This window comes from Lithobates pipiens, unplaced genomic scaffold (assembly GCF_037356315.1).
Source record: "Lithobates pipiens isolate NorthernLeopardFrog02 unplaced genomic scaffold, aLitPip1_a1.2 Scaffold_16, whole genome shotgun sequence".
Taxonomy (NCBI): domain Eukaryota; kingdom Metazoa; phylum Chordata; class Amphibia; order Anura; family Ranidae; genus Lithobates; species Lithobates pipiens.
The window spans coordinates 250596453-250617701 of NW_027507748.1; the positions used below are offsets into that span (position 1 = coordinate 250596453).

Genomic DNA, 21249 nt, shown 5'->3' on the forward strand with positions numbered 1-21249 from the left:
GGCAAAAGAAAACTGTGCCAAGGACTGGGGGTTGGTCGGGAGGGGAGGGGGGCTTTCCAAGCGATTTTTTTCTGGACAATTTCTCAGTGCAATGGCTGGTGTTAGTGCTTGATATGGTGTCAGGGTGATTGAAGCGCATTATTTCTATTATTACATTGTAGTAATAAATTAAATAGTTAAACTTGCCATAGTGCAGAATCAGTGTGGGCCCTGAGCGTGTCACTTGCCACGTCACCTACCATGTTGCCTGTCACCAGATGCAGAATGTCACTTGCCACATCATTTGCCAGGTTGCCTGCCACCAGATGCGGAATGACACTTGCCACGCTGCCTCCCACCAGATGTGAATTGTCACTGCATTGGTGGCAGCACTGGTCCATTTAGCACAGAGGCAGGCCTCTGTGCAGTGGTGGGTTCCGAGTGAAGGCAAGAGAGTGGTGATGCGGGGAGGTGAGAGATGATGTAATCTTTCTGCTCCCTGATGCATCTCCAACATTGAGGCTGACAGAACACTGGCTGTGAGAGTGGAAGAGCAGTGATGCAGAGATAGGAGGCAGGCAGGCTGTGAGGGAACATGCCTGCAGGACTGAAGCAGACTAAGTGAGGTCAATTTATTAGCCAGGAGGCTAACATTTTGTTTGATGGACTTATGCTTTGAAACTATGTTTTCTACCCCTGTGTGGGAATCCTTGTCTGTTGCTGTATTTGTTGACCAAATAAAGATGGGCAGGAAGCCCTTAACCCTGCACATGGCTGGATTACATCTCTGAGAACTCTCTAGCTAATCATCCACAGTTGTTAAAAAAAAGAGGGGATGCTGCATTGTGGTAAATGTGGCCTTGACCCAACGTTTTTGGAATTGGAGTTGTACTTTGCCAGCTATTTTTGGCCGGGTTCCAACTAATGTTGCTACCATCAAAATTACCTTAAATTGTTTCTCAAAATGGTACATTTTGTCCGAGTTGGTACACCCCAACAAATATGCCAAGTTGCATGATGTTGGGGATATCAGCTCAGGGGTGGCATTGCTGGAGCAGGCACCCTCCCCTAGCTGTCAGGGAAATTGCTGCTACAGTAAGAAGGGGGGTAGGGGTACAAGCAAGGTTAGGCAGGTATTGGTGGTAGGGCACCTTATTATTAGAAGGTGCCCACAGGGTAATCTGCCACAAAGACCTTGAGCGCCAAACGGTATGGAATCCGTATGGGTGGAACTCAAAAGGGTACAAATAAGCGGGACATTACTAGTTGGGCTATGATACAGGCTCCCCAATCTGAAGGAAGAGGTGGAGTTGGATCTCCTTTCACAATTAGAAATGGCAGAGGCGCAGGAAAAGGTCATCGTAATGGGGGACTTTAAAGAGGAAGTAAACCCTAATGGGTTTTACTTCCTCTTTTGTTCCGTGCAAAACCCTGCAAAGTAAAAGCATAAGCATAATGGGCTAGTATGCTTTGCAAACTAGTCCATTATGTGGCATTTACCTGCAAACGAAGCCTGCGCTGTCCCTGCTGGTGAGCACATCCATTTTCGCCCCCTCTTCCTTCGGGTGCATGCACATGGGAGCCGTCAGTCACGGCACTTGCTAGTGAAGAAACGGAATGGAGGGTCGTTTCTTCACAGCGCATGCGCAGATGAAACCAGTGCACTAAGGTGTAAATATCTCCTAAACGGCGCACATTTAGGAGATATTTACAGTACCTATAGGTAAGCCTTATTCTAGTCTTACCTACAGGTACAAGTTCTTAAAAAAGTGGTTTACAACTATCCTGACATTGACTGGGTGGAAGAGACAGTCCACTCATTAAAGGCCCACCATTTATTAAATGTCTTACAGGACAACTTCACGTCCCAATTGATGGATTCCCCAACTAGAAATAACGCATTTCTAGATTTATTAATTACAAATGATACAGATCTGATTGCAGATGTGGAAATATGAGACAACTTGGGAACTAGCGACCACAAGATTATTACATTCACCATAAAACATTGGAAAGGGATGCACAAGAGGAGTATAAGAACAGTAAATTTCAACAGAGCCAACTTTTCTAAAAACTGTGCTCAATACTACAGGATAGTAAGTGGGGACAAATCCTTGAAGCATCGAAAACAGAGGAAAAATGGGAGTGCTTTAGGAACATAAAAACAGCCTTTATAAAGTACGAGGGGGGGTGTCCAACACTACAAAGAACGCAATAAGAAGTGTAAGAACGCAATCAGGGCGACAAAAAAAAAAACACACCTATATGAGAGAGACATAGCGGAGGAGAGTAAAAATAATCCCAAGAAAGGTTTTAAATATATTAACAGCAGTAAAAAAGGTGAGGTCGGAACACATAGGCCCCATAAAAGGACGAGAATGGAAAGATGGTTACAGATGACAAGGAGAAGGCAGCTGTACTAAATGCTTTCTTCTCCTGAGTCTTCACACAAGGATGGGAATAACAACCACGACTGTATTGTTATTAACACACCACAGGATCTACCCTTGTGGCTAACAGAGGCCAGAGTCTGTAAAGGATTAGAGAAGTTGAAGATAAATAACCAGGACAAGATGGCTTATAAACCCGAGAGTTCTTAAAGAACTCAGTCAGGTTATAGCCAGACCGATTTTCCGAATCTTTATGGACAACATACTGACAGGATTAGTACCAAAATTGGTAACGCACTTGTGGGGTAACAATATAAATCGCAAGTTACTCATTTGGGGGGGGGGGAGAACCCCTAGGGCATGCCAGCATGGAGAAGGATCTAGGGGTCCTAGTAGAAGACAGACTGCATAATAGCATACAGTATCAAGCTGCAGCTACCAAAGCCAGCAGAATACTAGCATGCATTAACCACTTACAGACCGGACCATTTTGCTGGTCAAAGACCAGACCACTTTTTGCGATTCGGCACTGCGTCGCTTTAACTGACAATTGCGCGGTCGTGCGACGTGGCTCCCAAACAAAATTGACGTCCTTTTTTTCCCACAAATAGAGTTTTCTTTTGGTGGTATTTGATCACCCCTGTGGTTTTTATTTTTTGCGCTATAAACAAAAATAGATTGACAATTTTGAAAAAAAACGCATTATGTTTTACTTTTTGTTATAATAAATATCCCCCAAAAATATATAAAAAAACATTTTTTTCCCTCAGTTTAGGCCGATACGCATTCTTCTACGTATTTTTGGTAAAAAAAAAAAAAAAAAAAAAAAAAAAAAAAAATCGCAATAAGCGATTATTGATTAGCTTGCGCAAAAGTTATAGCATTTACAAAATGGGGATAATTTTATCGCATTTTTATTAATAATTTTTATTATAATTTTTGACGGCGATCAGCGATTTTTTTTTGTGACTGCGACATTGTTTCGGACATTTTTGACATATTTTTGGGACCATTGTCATTTATACAGTAATCACTGCTATATAAATGCAGTGATTCCTGTGTAAATGACACCGGTAGTGAAGGGGTTAACCAGTGGGTGGCAGTGTAGGGTTTAATTGTTCCTAGGGGTGTGTTACTAACTGTGGGGGGCTGAGCTTTCATTTAGTAAACACTGATCTCTGCTCCAATCACATGGAGCAGAGATCAGCGTCACTAGTTGCTAGGCAGAATGGGGAAATGCTGTTTACATCGGCGGCACGCTCGCGATGGCAGGGCAGCATTGAAGATTGGACGTACCTGTATGCCAATATGCCTGCCCGTGCCATTCTGCCGACGTACATCGGTGGGCGCCGGTCGGGAACCGGTTAAAAAGGGATTTTACTCCAGGGATATAATGATAATCCTGCCACTTTATAAAACCCTGCTTCGACTACATCTGGAGTATTCCGTCCAGTTCTGATCACCCCCTCAGAAAAGGGTGAAGGGATCACCACTCCAGGTAGATATGTTGATGAAAGACTATCCTCAGTTTTGGAATTTCAGGTGCAGGCTAAGCATATGGCTAATGGGACAACATATATGGATCTGCGCCAGTGTGCAACAGTTATTTATTAATAAAAAATATTGGTTGTATATAAAAATTCAAAATACTGCAGCTGCTGAATTTTAAAATAGTGACACTTACCTGCCCAGCGCCGCCCGCGATGTCGGCACCCGAAGCCGATCTCTCGATCGTCTCTCGGGTGCTGTCGCCGCCATCTTGGGTATGGGAATCAGGAAGTGGAGCCTTTCAGCTTCATTTCCCGGTTCCCTACTACTCATGCGCGAGTCGCGCTACGCAATAAGGATGGTCCCCGCTGTCTCTGGGATCCGTGCGTTTCCCAGCAGGCAGCGGGGTCAATAAGACCTATATCTCAGCTCTAGGCTGGGAAGCCTAAAATAAAAAATAAAATAAAAAACAATCTTGGCTTCCAAGCCAAAACGTCGCCATTAAATTGAATGCAGAGGCCGGGCGTGACGTCATAACATCCCGCCCGGCCTCAGAACGATCATAGAGAGTCCGAGGACGATCTGGTCCGCCGGAAATCTCTATGGTAACTTCTAGGGGCCGGCGGATCCTGTGACCGACTCACCGATGGAAGCGGTGAGTCGGTACATGCACAAGCACCCCTCCCGCCGCCCGTAAGAACAATCAAGCAGCGGAACAGCCGCTATGATCGTTCTTATGGTTCAGGGAATCGCCGGCTGAAAACGCTGATATCTGAATGATGTCTGTGGCCTCAGGCATCATTTAGATATACGGCCACAAAGCCCATGACATCAATAGACGTAGTGTGGGCGCCAAGTGGTTAATAAAAAAAATGCCATATTGCACTTACATGAGTATGTTAGGTATAAGTTTTAAAAGCAGAGGTAGTTGTGGAATATTTTATTTGTTTTTTTTCACAACCGAAGGCCTTCAAGGTCCTTTTTTTTTTTTTTAAGCTGTTTCATAGAAAATGTAGGAATAGGTCCCTTTAAGCTGTGGTTCTTTCCGTGCGGTCTATAAACGGGGATTAGGTATCCAATGCCCATAACTAAAATTACGGCTTTAGCCCGATTCTCACATCTCAGAACGAGGTCTGGCTCTATATATGGTGGTGCATCACTGCGTTGCCCGATCCCCATTGAAAACGTCATCAATGACGAAAAGCGTCTGGAAGGACACTCAGTGACATCGCCGCACTATTCGAGGGGAGGACTGGCTCCTTATTTTGCCTGCCAGCTTTTGTTTTTAATATGATTGATCTCATGTAACATGTAAGTGCAATATGAAAGGAGCATGGGGGAGCTCATGTCCATAATGGGGGTGGTAGTGAAACAGCCCCAAATCCACAATGGTTCAAAAGTCATATGATCCAGAAATATTTGGGCAGAATAAAGGTGTATAAAGCACCAGGACCTGATGGCATCCACCCACAGATCCTAAAAGAATTGAGCTCTGTAATTTCAAAGCCATTGTATCTAATTTTTAGGGACTCATTAATGACAGGGATAGTACCACTGGATTGGCGCAGGGCCAATGTGGTACCTATATTTAAAAGGGAACAAAAGTCTTTACCAACTAACTACAGACCTGTTAGTTTAACTTCTATAGTTGGGAAGATACTGGAGAGATTAATAAAAGATCACATAGATGGGTTCTTGCAGGAAAAAAATATTTTAAGCAACAGACAGCATGGATTCATGAAAGATAGAAGTTGTCAGACAGACCGGATTTCTATTTATGAGGAGGCAAGTAAAACCTTGGACAGAGGGGTGGCAGTGGACGTGGTATACTTGGATTTTGCAAAAGCGTTCGATACAGTTCCACATACACGGCAGGTTTGTAAATATCAGTTTGTAAATGGATAGAAAACTGGCTAAAAGACAGAATTCAGAGACAAGTGGTTAATGATTCTTACTCTGAATGGTCTAAGGTTATCAGTGGTGTACCCCAAGGTTCAGTGTTGGGACCCTTACTTTTTAATATCTTTATAAATGATATTGGGCGATCAAAAGTAACATTTCCATCTTTGCAGATGACACCAAGCTATGCAGTGCAATAACGTCCTTACAGGATGTCACCAATTTACAAGCCGACCTCAATGCTCTGTCTAATTGGGCGACTATTTGGCAGATGAGGTTTAACCACTTGCCGACCGCCGCACGACGATGTACGTCGACAGAATGGCACGGGCAGGCATATGGGCGTACCTGTACGTCCCTGCCTTCCCGCGGGTGGGGGGCCCGCCCCCCCCCGGTGCCAGCGGCGGTCGGTATCCGTTCAGGAGTGATCCGGGATGAGGGGGCGGCCATTCGTTCATGGCCACCCCCTCGCGATCGCTCCTGAGGAATGGAAGTGAGGCGAGACATCACTTCCTCTCCTGTAATGTAAACACAGGCAGAGGAAGTGATGTAATCTCTCCTCCGTGTCGGTATTTTTCGTTCCGGCACAGAGGAGAGAGGATCGGTGAGTTGCACCAACACGACACTACACAGTAGAACATGCCAGGCACACTCTCACCCCCCCCCCCTTCACCCCCCAATCACCCCTGCCCCCCCAGTCACAGTGACACCAATTGCATTTTTATTTTTTTTGCATTGGTGTCATTTGTGACTGTAATAACTGTTAGGGCAGTTAGGGTTAGCCCCCTTTAGTTCTAAAGGTACCCCCCTAACCCCCCCAATAAAGGTTTAACCCCGTGATCACCCCCCGTCGCCAGTGTCACTAAGGCTGGGTTCACATTGCAGCGGTTTCTGAGAACAGATGTGATTCGCACCGCACTGCAGTGCAAATCACATCCGATCTCTGTGCGATTCGAGTTCAGCCATACAGCTAGTATGGCTGAATTTGCGTCGCACCCGCCGCAAATTCGCATGGGACCCTTTTTTTTGGTCTGCAGCAGAATCGGATCGCATGGGTGTTCACACCATGCGATCAGAGTTTGCAGATCGCACTGCGATATGCGAACTGATCTGGGGGTGTCATTAACATTTCAATGACACTCCCAGCAGTTCGCATAGGGCAGTGTGAACTGCCGCCGGGAGGCATGCGATGCGGGAACCCGCCGCGGATTCGTGGCGTTCCCGCATCGCTCCAGTGTGAACCCAGCCTAATAAGCGATCGTTTTTCTGATCGCTGTATTAGTGTCACAGGTGACGCTAGTTAGGCAGGTAGGTATTATAGCCAGGGACCCCCATATACTACCGCATAAAGCCCCCTGATTGCCCCCTAGTTAACCCTTTCACCAGTGATCACCATATAACTTGTTACAGGTGACGCTGGTTGGTTAGTTATTTTTTTATAGTTTCAGGGCACCCGCCATTTATTACCTAATAAAGGTTTAACCCCCTGATCACCCGGCGGGTGATATAGGTTTGAGGGTCAGATAAGGTCTGCGTCGCTCCAGGCAGCATCAGGTTAGTGCCAGTACCGCTAACACCCACGCACAAAGCATACCCCTCTCTTAGTAATATAGTATCTGATCAGATCTATATTAGCGTCGCCAGCAGTTTAGGTTTCCCAAAACGCATTGTTAGCGGGATCAGCCCAGATACCTGCTAGCACCTGCGTTTAGCCCCTCCGCCAAGCCCAGACCAGCCCAACCCACCCAAGTGCAGTATCGATCGATCACTGTCACTTACAAAACACAACACACATAACTGCAGCGTTTGCAGAGTCAGGCCTGATCCCTGCGATCGCTAACAGTTTTTCTTGTAGCGTTTTGATACAGTCGCTGACAGCCTAGGTGCTTTTTTACCTGTGAGTCTCACTAGTGTACCCCTAAATATAGGGGTGTCTACTTTCCAAAATGGGGTCATTTGGGGGGGGGGGGTTGTGCCATCTTGGCATTTTATGGCCTTCAAAACTGTAATAGGTAGTGAGGAGGCGGTGCTTGGTTTTCGGGGCCCCGTACGCGGCTAGGCTCCCAAAAAGTCCCACATATGTGGTATCCCCGAAAATATTCAATGGGCTCAACATGCCTCTTATCAATTTCCTTAGGGTATCTACTTTCCAAAATGGGGTAATTTGGAGGGGTTTTGTACTGCCCTGCCATTTTAGCACCTCAAGAAATGAGATAGGCAGTCATAAACTAAAAGCTGCATAAATTCCAGAAAACGTACCTTAGTTTGTAGATGTGACAACTTTTGCGCAAACCAATAAATATACAGTTATTGACTTTTTTTTACCAAAGACATGTGGCTGAATACATTTTGGCCTAAATGTATGACAAATTGAGTTTATTGGATTTTTCTAATAACAAAAAGTAGAAAATATCATTTTTTTTCAAAATTTGCAGTCTTTTTACGTTTATATCGCAAAAAATTAAAATCGCAGAGTCAGTCAAATACCTTTAAAAGAAAGCTCTATTTGTGGGAAAAAAAGGACGCAAATTTTGTTTGGGTACAACATTGCATGACCGCGCAATTACCAGTTAAAGCAGTGCAGTGCCAAATTGTAAAAAGACCTCTGGTCATTGACCAGCAAAATGGTCCGGTCTGAAAGTGGTTAATGTTGAGAAATGTAAAGTTATGCACTTGGGGGCTAAGAATATGCATGCATAATACATTTTAGGGGGAGTACAACTGGGGGAATCCATAATGGAGAAGGATCTGGGGGTTTTGGTAGATCATAAGCTCAATAATAGCATGCAATGCCAAGCTGCGGTTTCCAAAGCGAGCAAAGTCCTTTCCTGTATTAAGAGAGGTATGGACTCCAGAGAGAGAGATATCATTTTGCCCCTGTTCAAATCATTAGTAAGACCTCATCTGGAATATGCAGTTCAGTTTTGGGCACCAGTTCTCAAAAAGGATATCGGGGAACTGGAGAAAGTGCAGAGAAGGGCAACCAAACTGATAAGATGCATGGAGGAACTCAGCTATGAGGAAAGATTAGAGGAGCTGAATTTATTCACTCTTCATAAGAGGAGATTAAGGGGGGATATGATCAACATGTACAAATATATAAGGGGTCCATATAGCGAACTTGGTGTCGAGTTATTCACTTTAAAGTCAACAAAGAGGACAAGGGGGCACTCTTTACGTCTAGAGGAAAAGAGATTTCATCTCCAAATACCGAAAGGTTTCTTCACAGTAAGAGCTGTGAAAATGTGGAATAGACTCCCTGCAGAAGTGGTTCTGGCCTGCTCAGTGGATTGCTTTAAGAAGGGCCTGGATTATTTCCTAAGTGTACATAATATAACTGGTTACTAACATTTATAGGTAAAGTTGATCCGGGGAAAATCCGATTGCATCTCGGGGGATCAAGAAGGAATTTTTTCCCCTGCTGTAGAAAATTGGATCCTGCTCTGCTGTGGTTTTTTGCCTTCCTCTGGATCAACTGTGGGTATAGAATTGGGTATATGGAATTGTATGATCTATTTTTTTTTTTTGTGGTTGAACTGGATGGACTTGTGTCTTTTTTCAACCTAACTATGTAATTATGTTAGTGTTTGCCTGAAGCCATTTATTATCAGTCAACTGTTTATTCTTTTTAAAATATAATGGGAACAGAAACTACCCAAAATGACCCCGATCAAAAAAAGTTTACATACCCCAGCTCTTAATACCATGTATTGCCCCCTTTAACATCAATGACAAGTTGAAGTCTTTTGTGATATTTGTGGATGAGGTTTATCTTCTCAGATGGTAAAGGTGCCCATTCCTCTTGGCAAAAAACCTCCAGTTCCTGTAAATTCTTGGGCTGTCTTGCATGAACTACACGTTTGAGATCTCCCCAAAGTGGCTCAATGATATTGAGGTCATGAGACTGAGATAACCACTCCAGAACCTTCACTTTAGCTGTAGACAATGACAGGATGACTTGACCTTGTGTTTTGGATCATGGTCATATTGGAATTTCCAAGAACATCCCATGCACAGTTTCCTGGCTGATGAATGCAAATGTTCCTCCAGTATTTTTTGATAACATACTGCATTCATCTTGCCATCCATTTTGACCGAATTCGCCTTTGTAGCTCACACATCCCTAAAACATCAACGCCGTGTTTCACAGTAGGAATGGTGTACCTTTCATCATAGGCCTTGTTGACTCCTCTCCAAATGTAGCGTTTATGTTGTGGCCAAAAAAATAGGATTTTTATAACAGCTTACCTAAGTAATTACTATGTGGGTTGTAGTCCACCTTCAGGTACTTGACACTGGCACACCCTAAACAGGAAGTTGCCTCCCTATATAACCCCTCCCACTACTGGGAGTATCTTAAGATTTGTAGTAAAGCAATGCACGTGTATACTAGAAAGCGGGGCGGGACCACTGTGTCCCATGATGTACTTTAAAGAAAAGGATTTTACAGGCAAGCTGTTATAAAAATCCTGTTTTCTTTAATCGTACATCACGGTACACAGAGCCATAGTAATTACTATGTGGGATGTCCCAGAGCAATGCCAAGGGAGGGAGACACAACCAAAAGTAGGGCACCATGAGATCAGAGTATTTATACTGCTACCTACAGTACACTGCACCCAAAGGCGACATACTCATGTCTTTTTACATCCACCAGATAGAATCTGGTAAATTTATGGATTGAAGTTGTGGCCTTGCAGAATTGAGCCATGGAGGCTTAGTGATGCACTGCCCACGAAGCACTAACAGCCCTAGAGGAGTGCGCTTTGATTAGAGAGAGTAGAACTACCTCTTTAAACCATAAGCTTGAACGGTTACTAGTCGAATCCATTTAGAAATAGTAGATTTCGATGCTGCCTGTCCTCTTTTAGGACCTTCAGGCAACACGAACAAAAGATCCATTTTCCGAATCTAAGCAGTAGCCTTTAAGTACACTGCTCTCACGACATCATAAGAATGAAGTGACATTTCTTCCATAGAACAGGGTTCTGGAAAAATGAAGGTAGAACAATATCTCTGTCTAGAACTTATATATGCCTATGCACAACATCTGCCTCCGAACATATTGAGGAGGTGCAGCACCTAAATAGAAGCATCTAAGATCACTCCCCTTTAATAGTGCGCCTGACTGTTAGGCCAGCATATAATCTGTCGAGAGCACCAAAGAAACTTAATGGCTTTTGGCTGAATCTCTTTCCCACCCATACCAAAATTGCAAATGAAATAAGTCTACTGGCAGAGACACACAGAATATTCTGATCTGAATGCCGCTTGGGATGCTTTCAAAGCATTCCTAAGGGCACTATTTCTATCAGAAGTGAACACTATCAAACAAAACACCTTTGCCCATGGGGAGCAAGCTGACCGGCTGGTAAGACGCTTGGAAGCAGTGTACACATTGCCAATTCGGGCGAGGATGTCCGGGAGGCCTGGATAGTAGCTCAGGATGTAGTTAATGAATTAGATGCTTCCAAAGCAGATAGGAAATGGTTTTTCAATAAAATGGCAAGAATAGTACACTCACAACAGCTATCCTCTTCTATTCTAATTCTACTCAGATCTCTATCAATCCAAGCAGACACATTCACCAAGGGAGGTACAGGAATCCTTACAAGGGATTGAGCTACCGTGCTTAACTGAGTCCCAAAACAGTTTGCCCCCATCACCATTGAGGAGATGCAAACAGCAACTAACTCCTTTCCCAACGCTAAGGCACCCAGGGATGACGGCATTCTGATTGAGGTTTACAAACAATATGGGGATATCATAATACCACAACTGCTTAAGACCCTCAACTAGCTAGGGACTCCCCTGCACCTCCCAGACACCATGACACAGACCAGCATAGTTTTATTGCTCAAACCAGGGAAGGACCTACTGGACCCGGGCTCATACAGGCCGATCACACTCCTACAGAATGACATAAAAATCCTTACAATAGGTACTGGCCCGAGACTCAATAAGGTCATTTCTTCCATTATACACCCAGACAAGTCTGGCTTTATACTGGAAAGGTCCATGGCCATTAATCTATGCCAACTATTCCTTAACATACAATCCCAGGCGGACAACTTGGGAGATAGGGCGTTGCTGTCATTAAATGTCCACAAAGCATCCGACAGCATCGAGTGGCAATAACTTTAGGCTGCACTGGCCAAGTTTGGGTTTGATCCAGTGTTCATCTCCTGGGTCCAACTGCTCTATAGTTCCCCCTAAGTAGCAATTAGAGAAGCAGGGCATGTATCTGTCCCTTTCACATTACATAGAGGGACTTGACAGGGCTGCCCTTACTCTTTGCCATTGCCATAGAGCCTATGGCTGTCCTAATTCTTTCCAACCCTGTAATAACTGGCCTTAAATACGGCCAGATACATGAAAAACGTATGCTCTACGTGGACGATGCTATGTTGTTATTGGGAGAAGCCACGTCAGTTATTAAGCAATTTGGGTCACTCGGGACTTGTGATCAATTGGAGCAAATCCGCAATCACGAAGTAGGACTCTGCTACTACGCAGGCACTACACTTCATGAAATCCCGGTGTCACCAAAATTGAAATACTTGGGAGTTTGGGTCACTCCACAGCCTTGTGAACACGTATCCCTTAATCTTTCCCCATTATTAGGCCGGATCAGAGATAAAACTAAAATATGGTCCAAACTAAAAATGGCATTGGTAGGCAGAGTAAAACTCACCAAGTTGATTTTCATGCCACAACGTCTGTACGTTCTGCATAACACATGGTAATCCCACTTAAAATATTCAGGGTTAACTCCCTATTTTGGGCCTTTCTCTGGCTTAATAAACCCCTGAGGATTAGATTGGAACAACAAACCTAAGGAGGCGAGGGGACTGTCAATTCCCAATGCATGGCTCGACTACCTGGCCACCCAGCTACAACATATTGCCCGGGCTATAGCTAGTGGGTCTAGTACAGGAGGAGGATGTGAGGATCCAACTATAGCCCTTTTACAGCATACCATGGGTTCACACAGTGTGGCTGCAGGGCTTGAGGCTCTATCCTTTGTCAAGTCAAACAAACTCTTCCCCCGTATGCGCTAATCCAAAAAGTTTGGAATAAAGCCCGTCAGTTATAGGATATTAATGACTTTACAGGGCATAGCCCTATATGGAACAACAAATACTATGGGGAGTTGCTTCTTCTGACTTGTGCATAATGATGGAAATCGCATGGCGCAACACATCTAGTTCATATTTCTTCTAATGGCAGACTGCTCCCCTTTGCAAGGCAAATTTGGATTGCCCCAATGTACCTTTATTTACAGTTACCGCGGTGCGGTTCAGGCACAAGCAGGAAATAATTTATGGACACAATGCCCTGCCCCTGTCTTCCATTATATGATTGAGGTGTCCCATTTGAAGGGTTTCATATCCAGGTGATACGCTATGTTACTATCAATATTTTTAAATGGCTTTCCTACTAAGGTGATATCCCCATGGAAGAGAGACGTGGGCACTTCCGAGGAGGACCAGTGGCAGAAGGTACTACAGGCAATTCAGGAGTTCTCGCCTAATGCAGCACGACTGTCAGAGTTATACATTGCGTTGAGGGTCCACCTCACACCTGCCAGGCTGCACAGAATGGGCATAGGTGATAGCGTTGACTGTACAAGGTGTTCTGGTGATCATGGGGACCTCATGCATCTATTGTGGAGATGCCCAAAACTACACCTATAATGGAAGGGAGTTCTCTCAACCATCAATTAAATATTCCTGGTCAATGTCCCACAGGACCCCAATGTATCCTTGATGATCTCCCAATTGAAGACAATCCAAAAAAAAGCAATTGGTAGAGCCATTTTCCAAGCCCATAAGCTTATTCTGCAACATTGGAAGGCAATTGATCCTCCTAAGTTACAGGATTGGATATCTCAGATGGGAGCCACTTTAAGATTAGAAAAGTATATATTTCAACACCAGGGTCGACCAGGTAAATTTCACCTGCTGTAGGCTCCTTGGTTGAATAACCCAGGATAATCCCCGCTAGAATTAGTATTGGACAGATTGCTTCTTTAACCACTAATATGGTAATGTGTTAAGAGAGAACTGTATCCTTTCATAGCAACCGATAACTGTACCCGATTTGTATAGGTGAAAGGTGTAGAGGCCTATCTGGAATTAATTATATTTATTGAATGTCATGCTGCTGTATGTAAGAACACTTAGCCCATTTATTCCTTAATCTTATTCTGGAATGAATAGTTTGTTGAACAATGTATGTTACATTTTATGGCAATAAAATCCTTTTTTTTTTTTTTCTCAAAAAACACACCTATCCTTGTAAACCACATAGCCCAAATATTCAATGCTGCTGCTTCCTCTGCCTCGTTTCCTCCAGAAATGCTTAAAGGGGTTGTAAAACCTCCTGTGGTGCTGCAGCCCCCTCAAGCCCCCATTTTACTTACCTGACCCTGATCCTTCGCTGACCAGGGACAGGCACACCAGCTCTAGCTGGTGTCTCGTGTCCTCATTGGATATATTGATAGCAGCGCAGCCATTGGCTCCCGCTGCTGTCAATCAAATCCAATGATGCGGGATGATTAACCTCCCTGGCGGTATTCCAGAGTCTGGCTCGGGGTGGAAGTTTTACACCAAAAGCGGTAACCCCGAGCCAGACTCGGGACCGCATCGCTGTATGCAGGAGGAGGTTACTTACCTTCTCCCTGGGATTCAGCGATGCCCCCCCCCCCCCACTGTAGGAGTGGCTCGTCCTCCGCTCGATTCATCATGGAGCCGAGCTCCGTTCCCTGTGAGCATTGCGACGCACGGGGATGGAGATCGGCGCCAAATTCAGAAAGGGAAAAACACAGTATACATACAGTATACTTACAGATTACATTACTGTATGTAATTATTTCACATCCCCTTTGTCCCTAGTGGTCTGCCCAGTGTCCTGCATGCAGTTTTAGATTATAAAAACTGTTCTTTATGCCTGGAAACTGGAGATTGTCCATAGCAACCAAAACTGTCCCTTTACATCAAAAATGATTTTAGACCAGCTAGAAAACAGCGACAATAAATTAGAATCACTCGCAGAATTGAGCGATATCGATTTGTGGGGAGATCCGTCATCAAATACTGAAAAGTTATGACAATTCTGCAACTGAGCAAATTTCAGTGTTTTTGATTTGATTACATTATTGAATAATTTTTATTATTATTATATTATTATTTGGTATAATTATTTATAGTTATTTTATTATAATTTATGATTTAATTTTTCAAACTTTATCATATCCGGGATGTCTGCTAGACTCTGGTTTGGATTTAAGTGAGTTATTCCTAAGAATTACAGGACTACAATAAAAAACGCCAAACTTCCATGCAAAATAATTGTACCGCTTTTAGCGCCTAAAATCCGAAATAATCATACCGCCAGGGAGGTTAATATCATTCACTACGCTGAAAGCCAAGACATGCCTTCTCTGCTTCTGTCTTTGGATACAGAGAAGGCATTCAACAGAGTCTAATGGTCGTACCTAGACCAGATGCTACGCAAATTTGGTTTTCAAGTCCGCATTCTTTCGGCAATTATGGCTTTATATTCGTGCCCCTCTGCCCAAGTATATTGCTCATCCATGCCATCTATACACTTTGGCATTACTAATGGCACAAGAAAGGGGACTAGTGTTGCCCCTTTAATTTTAAACCTAATTATGGAGCCCCTAGCTGAGAGAATCAGGTCCCAAGCAAATATTGGAGGGTCTCACGATGGGCAATAAAGAGCCTAAAATAAATTTTTTCACAGACGACATTATCCTTATGTTGACCAACCTCAGTTTCTCTCTAGCTTCGGTAAGTAGAACTCTCGATGAATTCAGTTATGTGTCTTACTACAAGGTTAATGCCCCCCAAGTCCTTCATCCTACCTCCTGGGTTATCAGTACAACAACAAGCCAAGCTAAGCAAGGCTTACCCATATGTATGGACCAAGGACTCAATAACCTACTTAGGATTTAAGTTGACTAAAACAGTGACATCTCTTTACCAAGCAAATTTTACCCCATTTTTGAACGATCTAGGGGGTATCTCTAAACTCTCCCTTTCATGATTCATTAAGGTAGGGCTCGACAAACCCCTGGCACCAGGTCGCCATGGCGACCAAAAATCTCACCCTGGCGCCAAGACTGCCACCAGCCCACTCACTATAAATGCCCAATGCCCCAGACATGCAGTGCATTAACATTGACCACCGTCCTCCTCCCTTCTCCACACTCAGCGCGGCACTTGATGCTAGCCAGAGCTGCTGAGTGTGTGAAACTGACAAGTAACAGAGAGGAAAGAGGATGATCTGTCAGATTTAAGCTTGATGTCGGGGGTGCTATTAAACACCAGCTAATGGGATCTGGGCGGACCGCTACTTGTATGTGGCCCGCCCCTTTTCTTAAGCAGCCCAATCATTGGCTGCGTTTGATAGCGGCCGGGTCCCACCCACCCTGGCCGGGTCCCGCCCACCCCCGATATTAAGCACAATTCTGACAGCTCCCTTCTCCTTTCTGTTACTTGTCAGTTTCACATAGTTACTGAGTGCTCAGTGTGAAACCTGCCAATCAGTGCAATATGCCACCACCAACCAGTGCCACCAATCAGTGCCACCTGCCAGTGCCACCGCCAATTAGTGCAGCCTGCCAGTGCCATCTATCACCAACCAGTGCCACCTGCCAGTTCCAAGCCAGTGCCACCTGCCAATGCCACTCAGTGCCACATGCCAGCGCCAACCAATGCCACCTGCCAGTGCTGCCAATCAGTGCCACTTGCCAGGTTCAAACCAGTGCCACATGCCAATGCCTGCCAGTGCCAACCAGTGCCACCTGCCAGTGCCAACCAATGCCACTGCCAATCAGCGCCAGCCAGTGCCAATCAATGGCACCTGGTGCATTCTGTCAGTTCCACGTGCCAACCAGTGACACCTGCCAGTGGCAACCAGTGTCATAGGTCAGTCCCAAACCAGTGTCATCTGCCTGTTCCAATCCAGTGCCACCTGCCTAAGTCAACCAGTGGCACCTGCCAGAGCCAACCAGTTCCATCTGTTGCCAGCATTACTCTTTCTGGTCAGCCCATAACCATGATGTAACAGTGTTACATTGGAGTTATTGACTGGGTGCTCCGTTGTGAGTTAGGGTTAGGGGGTGAAAATTACTGGCCTTACCTTGGGAGCTGACAATCCATACCATTCTAAAAAAAAAAAAAAAAAAAAACTGGCTCCTAACTTTTTTAACTGGCTCCTGGATTCAAAGAAAATTTGTCAAGCCCTGCATTAAGGATGCTCAAACTGCCGCAATTACTCTACTATCTCTGTAGATTCCTCCCTGTACCACTGCCTATGTCCCTTTTTTCTTCCCTTCACATAAAGCTGAATAGGTTTGTCTGGCAAAACTCGAAAGCTAGGAGTGCCCGAGCAGTCCTAAGTAAAACAAAGATTGGTAGCGGGGACAGGGTTCATAGGCTGCAAAGACTACTATTTTGTCTTTTTTAACACAGCTTAAAAATTGGTTTGGCCCAGGACTCTAAAGCCTTGTACAGATGGTCAGATTATTGGATGAATTTTGGTCAGTTTTTTATTTGATGCTAGTCTCAAATCGAAGTGAAGAGAGTACTCTCCATCAGAAAATTTTCTAACAGAATTTATAGTCAGAAATTATGTAATGTGTTGAATTGTTTTGTATGTATTCTTTCATTTCTGAGCATGCCTAGTCTTGCTCTTCAGATTTTTTATTTTTTTTGTCAGAAAACTGTACTAATGAAAAGAAAAATCAGACATTGTGGTCACATCAGACAAAAATTTTCAAGCCTGCACATCCAGTTTTTGCCTGCCAAAAATTCATAATTAGCTGTCAAAAGCAGCATACTAAACGATCAGAAAATCAGCAGATCGTTCATCGCCTTTAGCCTAAGAAGAGATATTGAGTCTCTGCAGATCCCTGGTCAGGACCTAAGGGCTTGGATTCTTAGCAAACCCAAGCTTAAATCAAATTATAGAGCCTTATCCCCTACTATGGTCATAGCCTTTAACCATCTCATCTCACATACACCCATTAAAGATAAGATGCACAAGGTTTATAGATCACCGCTACAACTGCACCACTGGGGAAGCAGAGACATGCCCATATGTCCTAAGTGTCAGGTTCATCAAGGAGACCTCATACACATGCTGTGGAAATGTCCCACACTTCTTAGCTATTGGAATATTGTTGTCACGACCATCAATTCCATCTATCAGGTTCAGCTGACTACGGATCCACTGGTGTGCTTGCTTGGAGGTCTGAAGGAGGACCTGTACCCCCCTCCTATATACATAGCTCTTATTAGATTGCTCTATTTGGCAAGAAAGCTTATAGCAAGGTACTGGCTGTCTACCCAGATTCCAACGAGCAAACAGTGGATCCAGGCGGTTAATAACATTCTTATTTGTGAAAAAAATACCTATTACCATAGAAAATCACCAAAGAAGTTTGAGAAAATATGGCAATGTTGGTTAGGCACCCCAGAAGTAGCTCCTCCACAGCTGGTCCTTAACAGGCTACTACAATGTTGACAGCCCAGAGCTGAAGTGTGTACAGATTAAAAGATGCATGCTATGATTGACACACATTGTGGTGGGACGCAGTAACCTTAGTGGTAGAAGGTATCCAGTTATAGAGTCATATACAGGGATAAAAGGCATACATAATGTCACGGTCAGGTTAAAATGTTTTTCATTTTTTTTTTTTTGTGCTCTTGCTTTTATTTTTTTTCCCCCTTTTTTTGAAGTTACTACAAAAGGCAATATGGAAGTCATACTGAGCATGTATATAACATTATAAAGTTCTAATACATATTCCATGTAGATGTACAATCGTTTATGTTCTTTGTATGAACTTTATATATACATATAAGTGCTTTTTGCTTTTGACATAATAAAAGCTTTTTTATAAAAAAAAAAATAATTAAAATAAAATAAAAAATAATGATAAGATGCACAAGACACCAACACCTATTTCAGTATTCTACCTGCTTATCCCCTGCTTATTCACACACTCCTGGCAAGTCTCTGGTATACTGCAGGTGTCCGACCTATATACTGAGAGCCTACTCAAACCATTCCCAACCTTGCAAAAAAACAAACATTCTCACTTCCAAAAACCTTCCAAATGACCCACTGCTTGTTACGCAATCCCCATGCACAAATCAGCGTGAAAATATCGCTCAACAGACCACTAACTGTAAAAGGCATTACTCTATTCTATAATTACAAGATAAAACCTCCTTTAGCAATCTACCTCCGATGCTGAAGTAGGAAAGGGACATAGGCCAGCTAGACTGACTTCTAGCTTCCAAGCAACTCATTCCTCAAATCTTTGGAAACTTGTTTTTAAATTCACCCTTCGCTGGTGTATTACTCCATCCCAGACTCACACATTTAACCCTTCCTCTCCCTCAAGTTGGAGGAATTGTGGAAAACCAGGTAAGCTACTCCACATTTTATGGGAATGCAACAAGTTATCTACCTTTTGGTCAGAAGTGTTCACATTCCTTCAAGCATGATGTCACTAAAATATCCATAAACCCAACACCAGAATTTGCTTTTTTAGGTATTGGCATCAATAAAATTTCCTTGCAACAGTGATGTATCACAATCCATATTCTTTTGGCAGCAAGGTTGACCATTACCCGCCAATGGAAAAACATCTGATTCAGTCACTGTAACCAAAGTAATCTCTTTGTTGTATGCTCATGGCTCTTACAAACGTATGTTTGCGGCCTCACAAGGGCATCTATCTTCCATTAAGCAACTTTGCTTCTCTTGGTTCAATTTCTAAGGCCAAGTTTTCTTCTGTACACCATAAAGGCCTTCTCACACTAGCTACACTCTCGTTGCCGAATTGTCACAACATACAGGACTGTTACATGCATGTTAATGTAACCCTTACCTTTCTTTTTCTGCATATCACTATACTGAATATGTACTGCATTATTTACCAATGGCAGCTGTTATATTCTTCCTCTTCTTTTGTTAGTCTTACGGCTTAAAGTGGTTGTAAACCCTTACAGACCACTTTGACCTACAGGTAAGCCCAGATTAAGGCTTACCTGTAGGTGCAAGAAATTTTGCCTCAACCTACACGGTTTAGGAGATATTTGTAAAAGACAGACACCGCTGTCTGAGGTGCATGCGCAGGAGTGACATCATCGTGGCTCCGGCCAATCACATCGCCAGAGTCACGATACCCGGAAGGAAGATGGACATTTTGTGGAAGAGGGGACATCAGTGACATCGCTGGCTCCTCTGGCAGGTAAGTGACATATAATGGGCTAATATGCAATGCATAGTAGCCCATTATGCTTTACCTTTGCAGGGAAACACTTTAAACTCAATAAAAATGTGTTGAATGTAAAACAATTGATCTATAATTGAAGTGGTTCCACAGGCTCAAGGTTTTTTACCCTCGTGCATTCTATGTATTAAGGTTAAAAAACCTTCCGTCAGCATCCTCATTATCCAAGACACAGGTGGGAGCCATTGGCTCCCGCTATTGTCAATCAAAGCCAGTGAGCGAATGAGGACAGAGAGGGGGCGGGGCTCTGTGTGTAAATGGACTCACGGAGATGTGGCTCTGGAATGAGCCTGCTTGGGTGCTCTGGGCAAAACCACTGCACAGAGCAGGTGAGTATGACATGTTTTTTTTTTCCTTCCTAAAATAACAAAGACGAAAGAAAGCCTTTAATATCACTTTAGTAATAGCTAACTTCCTGCACAAAAGCAGACGTACACAATAACAGGATAATGGGCAATGAACCCCATTTAATATTTTTTTGTAAAGATCAATTAAAAAAGACAATTTTATATTTACAAAACAACACTTACTACTTGATTTTGAGCCCATATAGAAACCACTCCACTGGAAATAGATGCGATTATTGGTCGAACAGGATGCCACTTGAAAAAAACAAAAAACAAAAAGTTTAGAAATGCTAGATGCAATAAAGAACGATACGTTGTTTGCAAAGGTCAAAGGCTTATGTCTATTCACAACCACATAACCCATTAGCATTAACTGTGTACCAACCACCAGTATGAGAATAACCAAAAACTTTGCTATTCTAGTGAAGGGGGTGCATCATCACCTCTCAAAAATGGAGAGGGCAACACATAGTGCCACTCCAACTCTGTTCCCTCTCCAACCTCTGTCTCCACCTCCTCAAATCTTTCTTTCTTGCTCTCATTCTCTTCCTATACACAAACACATATAAATATAGGTAAAAGTGTTTTGTACAATAGTGCCACTTTAAGAAACCCATATAGGTGTACAACATACAGCAACATCTAGCAGTAGTTCACCACGAGTTCCATGCAGGATTTTCACCAGATTTCCAATGCTCTTTTCCCAAATGTACAGAGCATGTTGTCGGGCAGAGCCTGCTACGATATACTCTCCATCTCCAGAGAAGCAGCATTTCTTCCAAGGAGTTCTGTAAAAGGAGACACAATTAAG

At 43.6% G+C, this 21249-nt stretch overlaps 1 protein-coding gene across 4 annotated transcripts in view; it reads right to left on the reverse strand.

The window, feature by feature from the left end:
* RBBP5 (RB binding protein 5, histone lysine methyltransferase complex subunit) overlaps positions 1 to 21249 on the reverse strand; it is a 148569-nt gene that overhangs the window by 89673 nt on the left and 37647 nt on the right. For all 4 annotated transcript variants that reach the window (XM_077481288.1, XM_077481289.1, XM_077481290.1 and 1 more), the window contains exons 8-9: positions 21073 to 21226; positions 20622 to 20693 (exon numbers count right to left, since the gene is read on the reverse strand). In XM_077481288.1, the coding sequence (XP_077337414.1) occupies positions 20622 to 20693; positions 21073 to 21226 (226 nt within the window). The remainder of the gene's footprint in view (positions 1 to 20621; positions 20694 to 21072; positions 21227 to 21249) is intronic.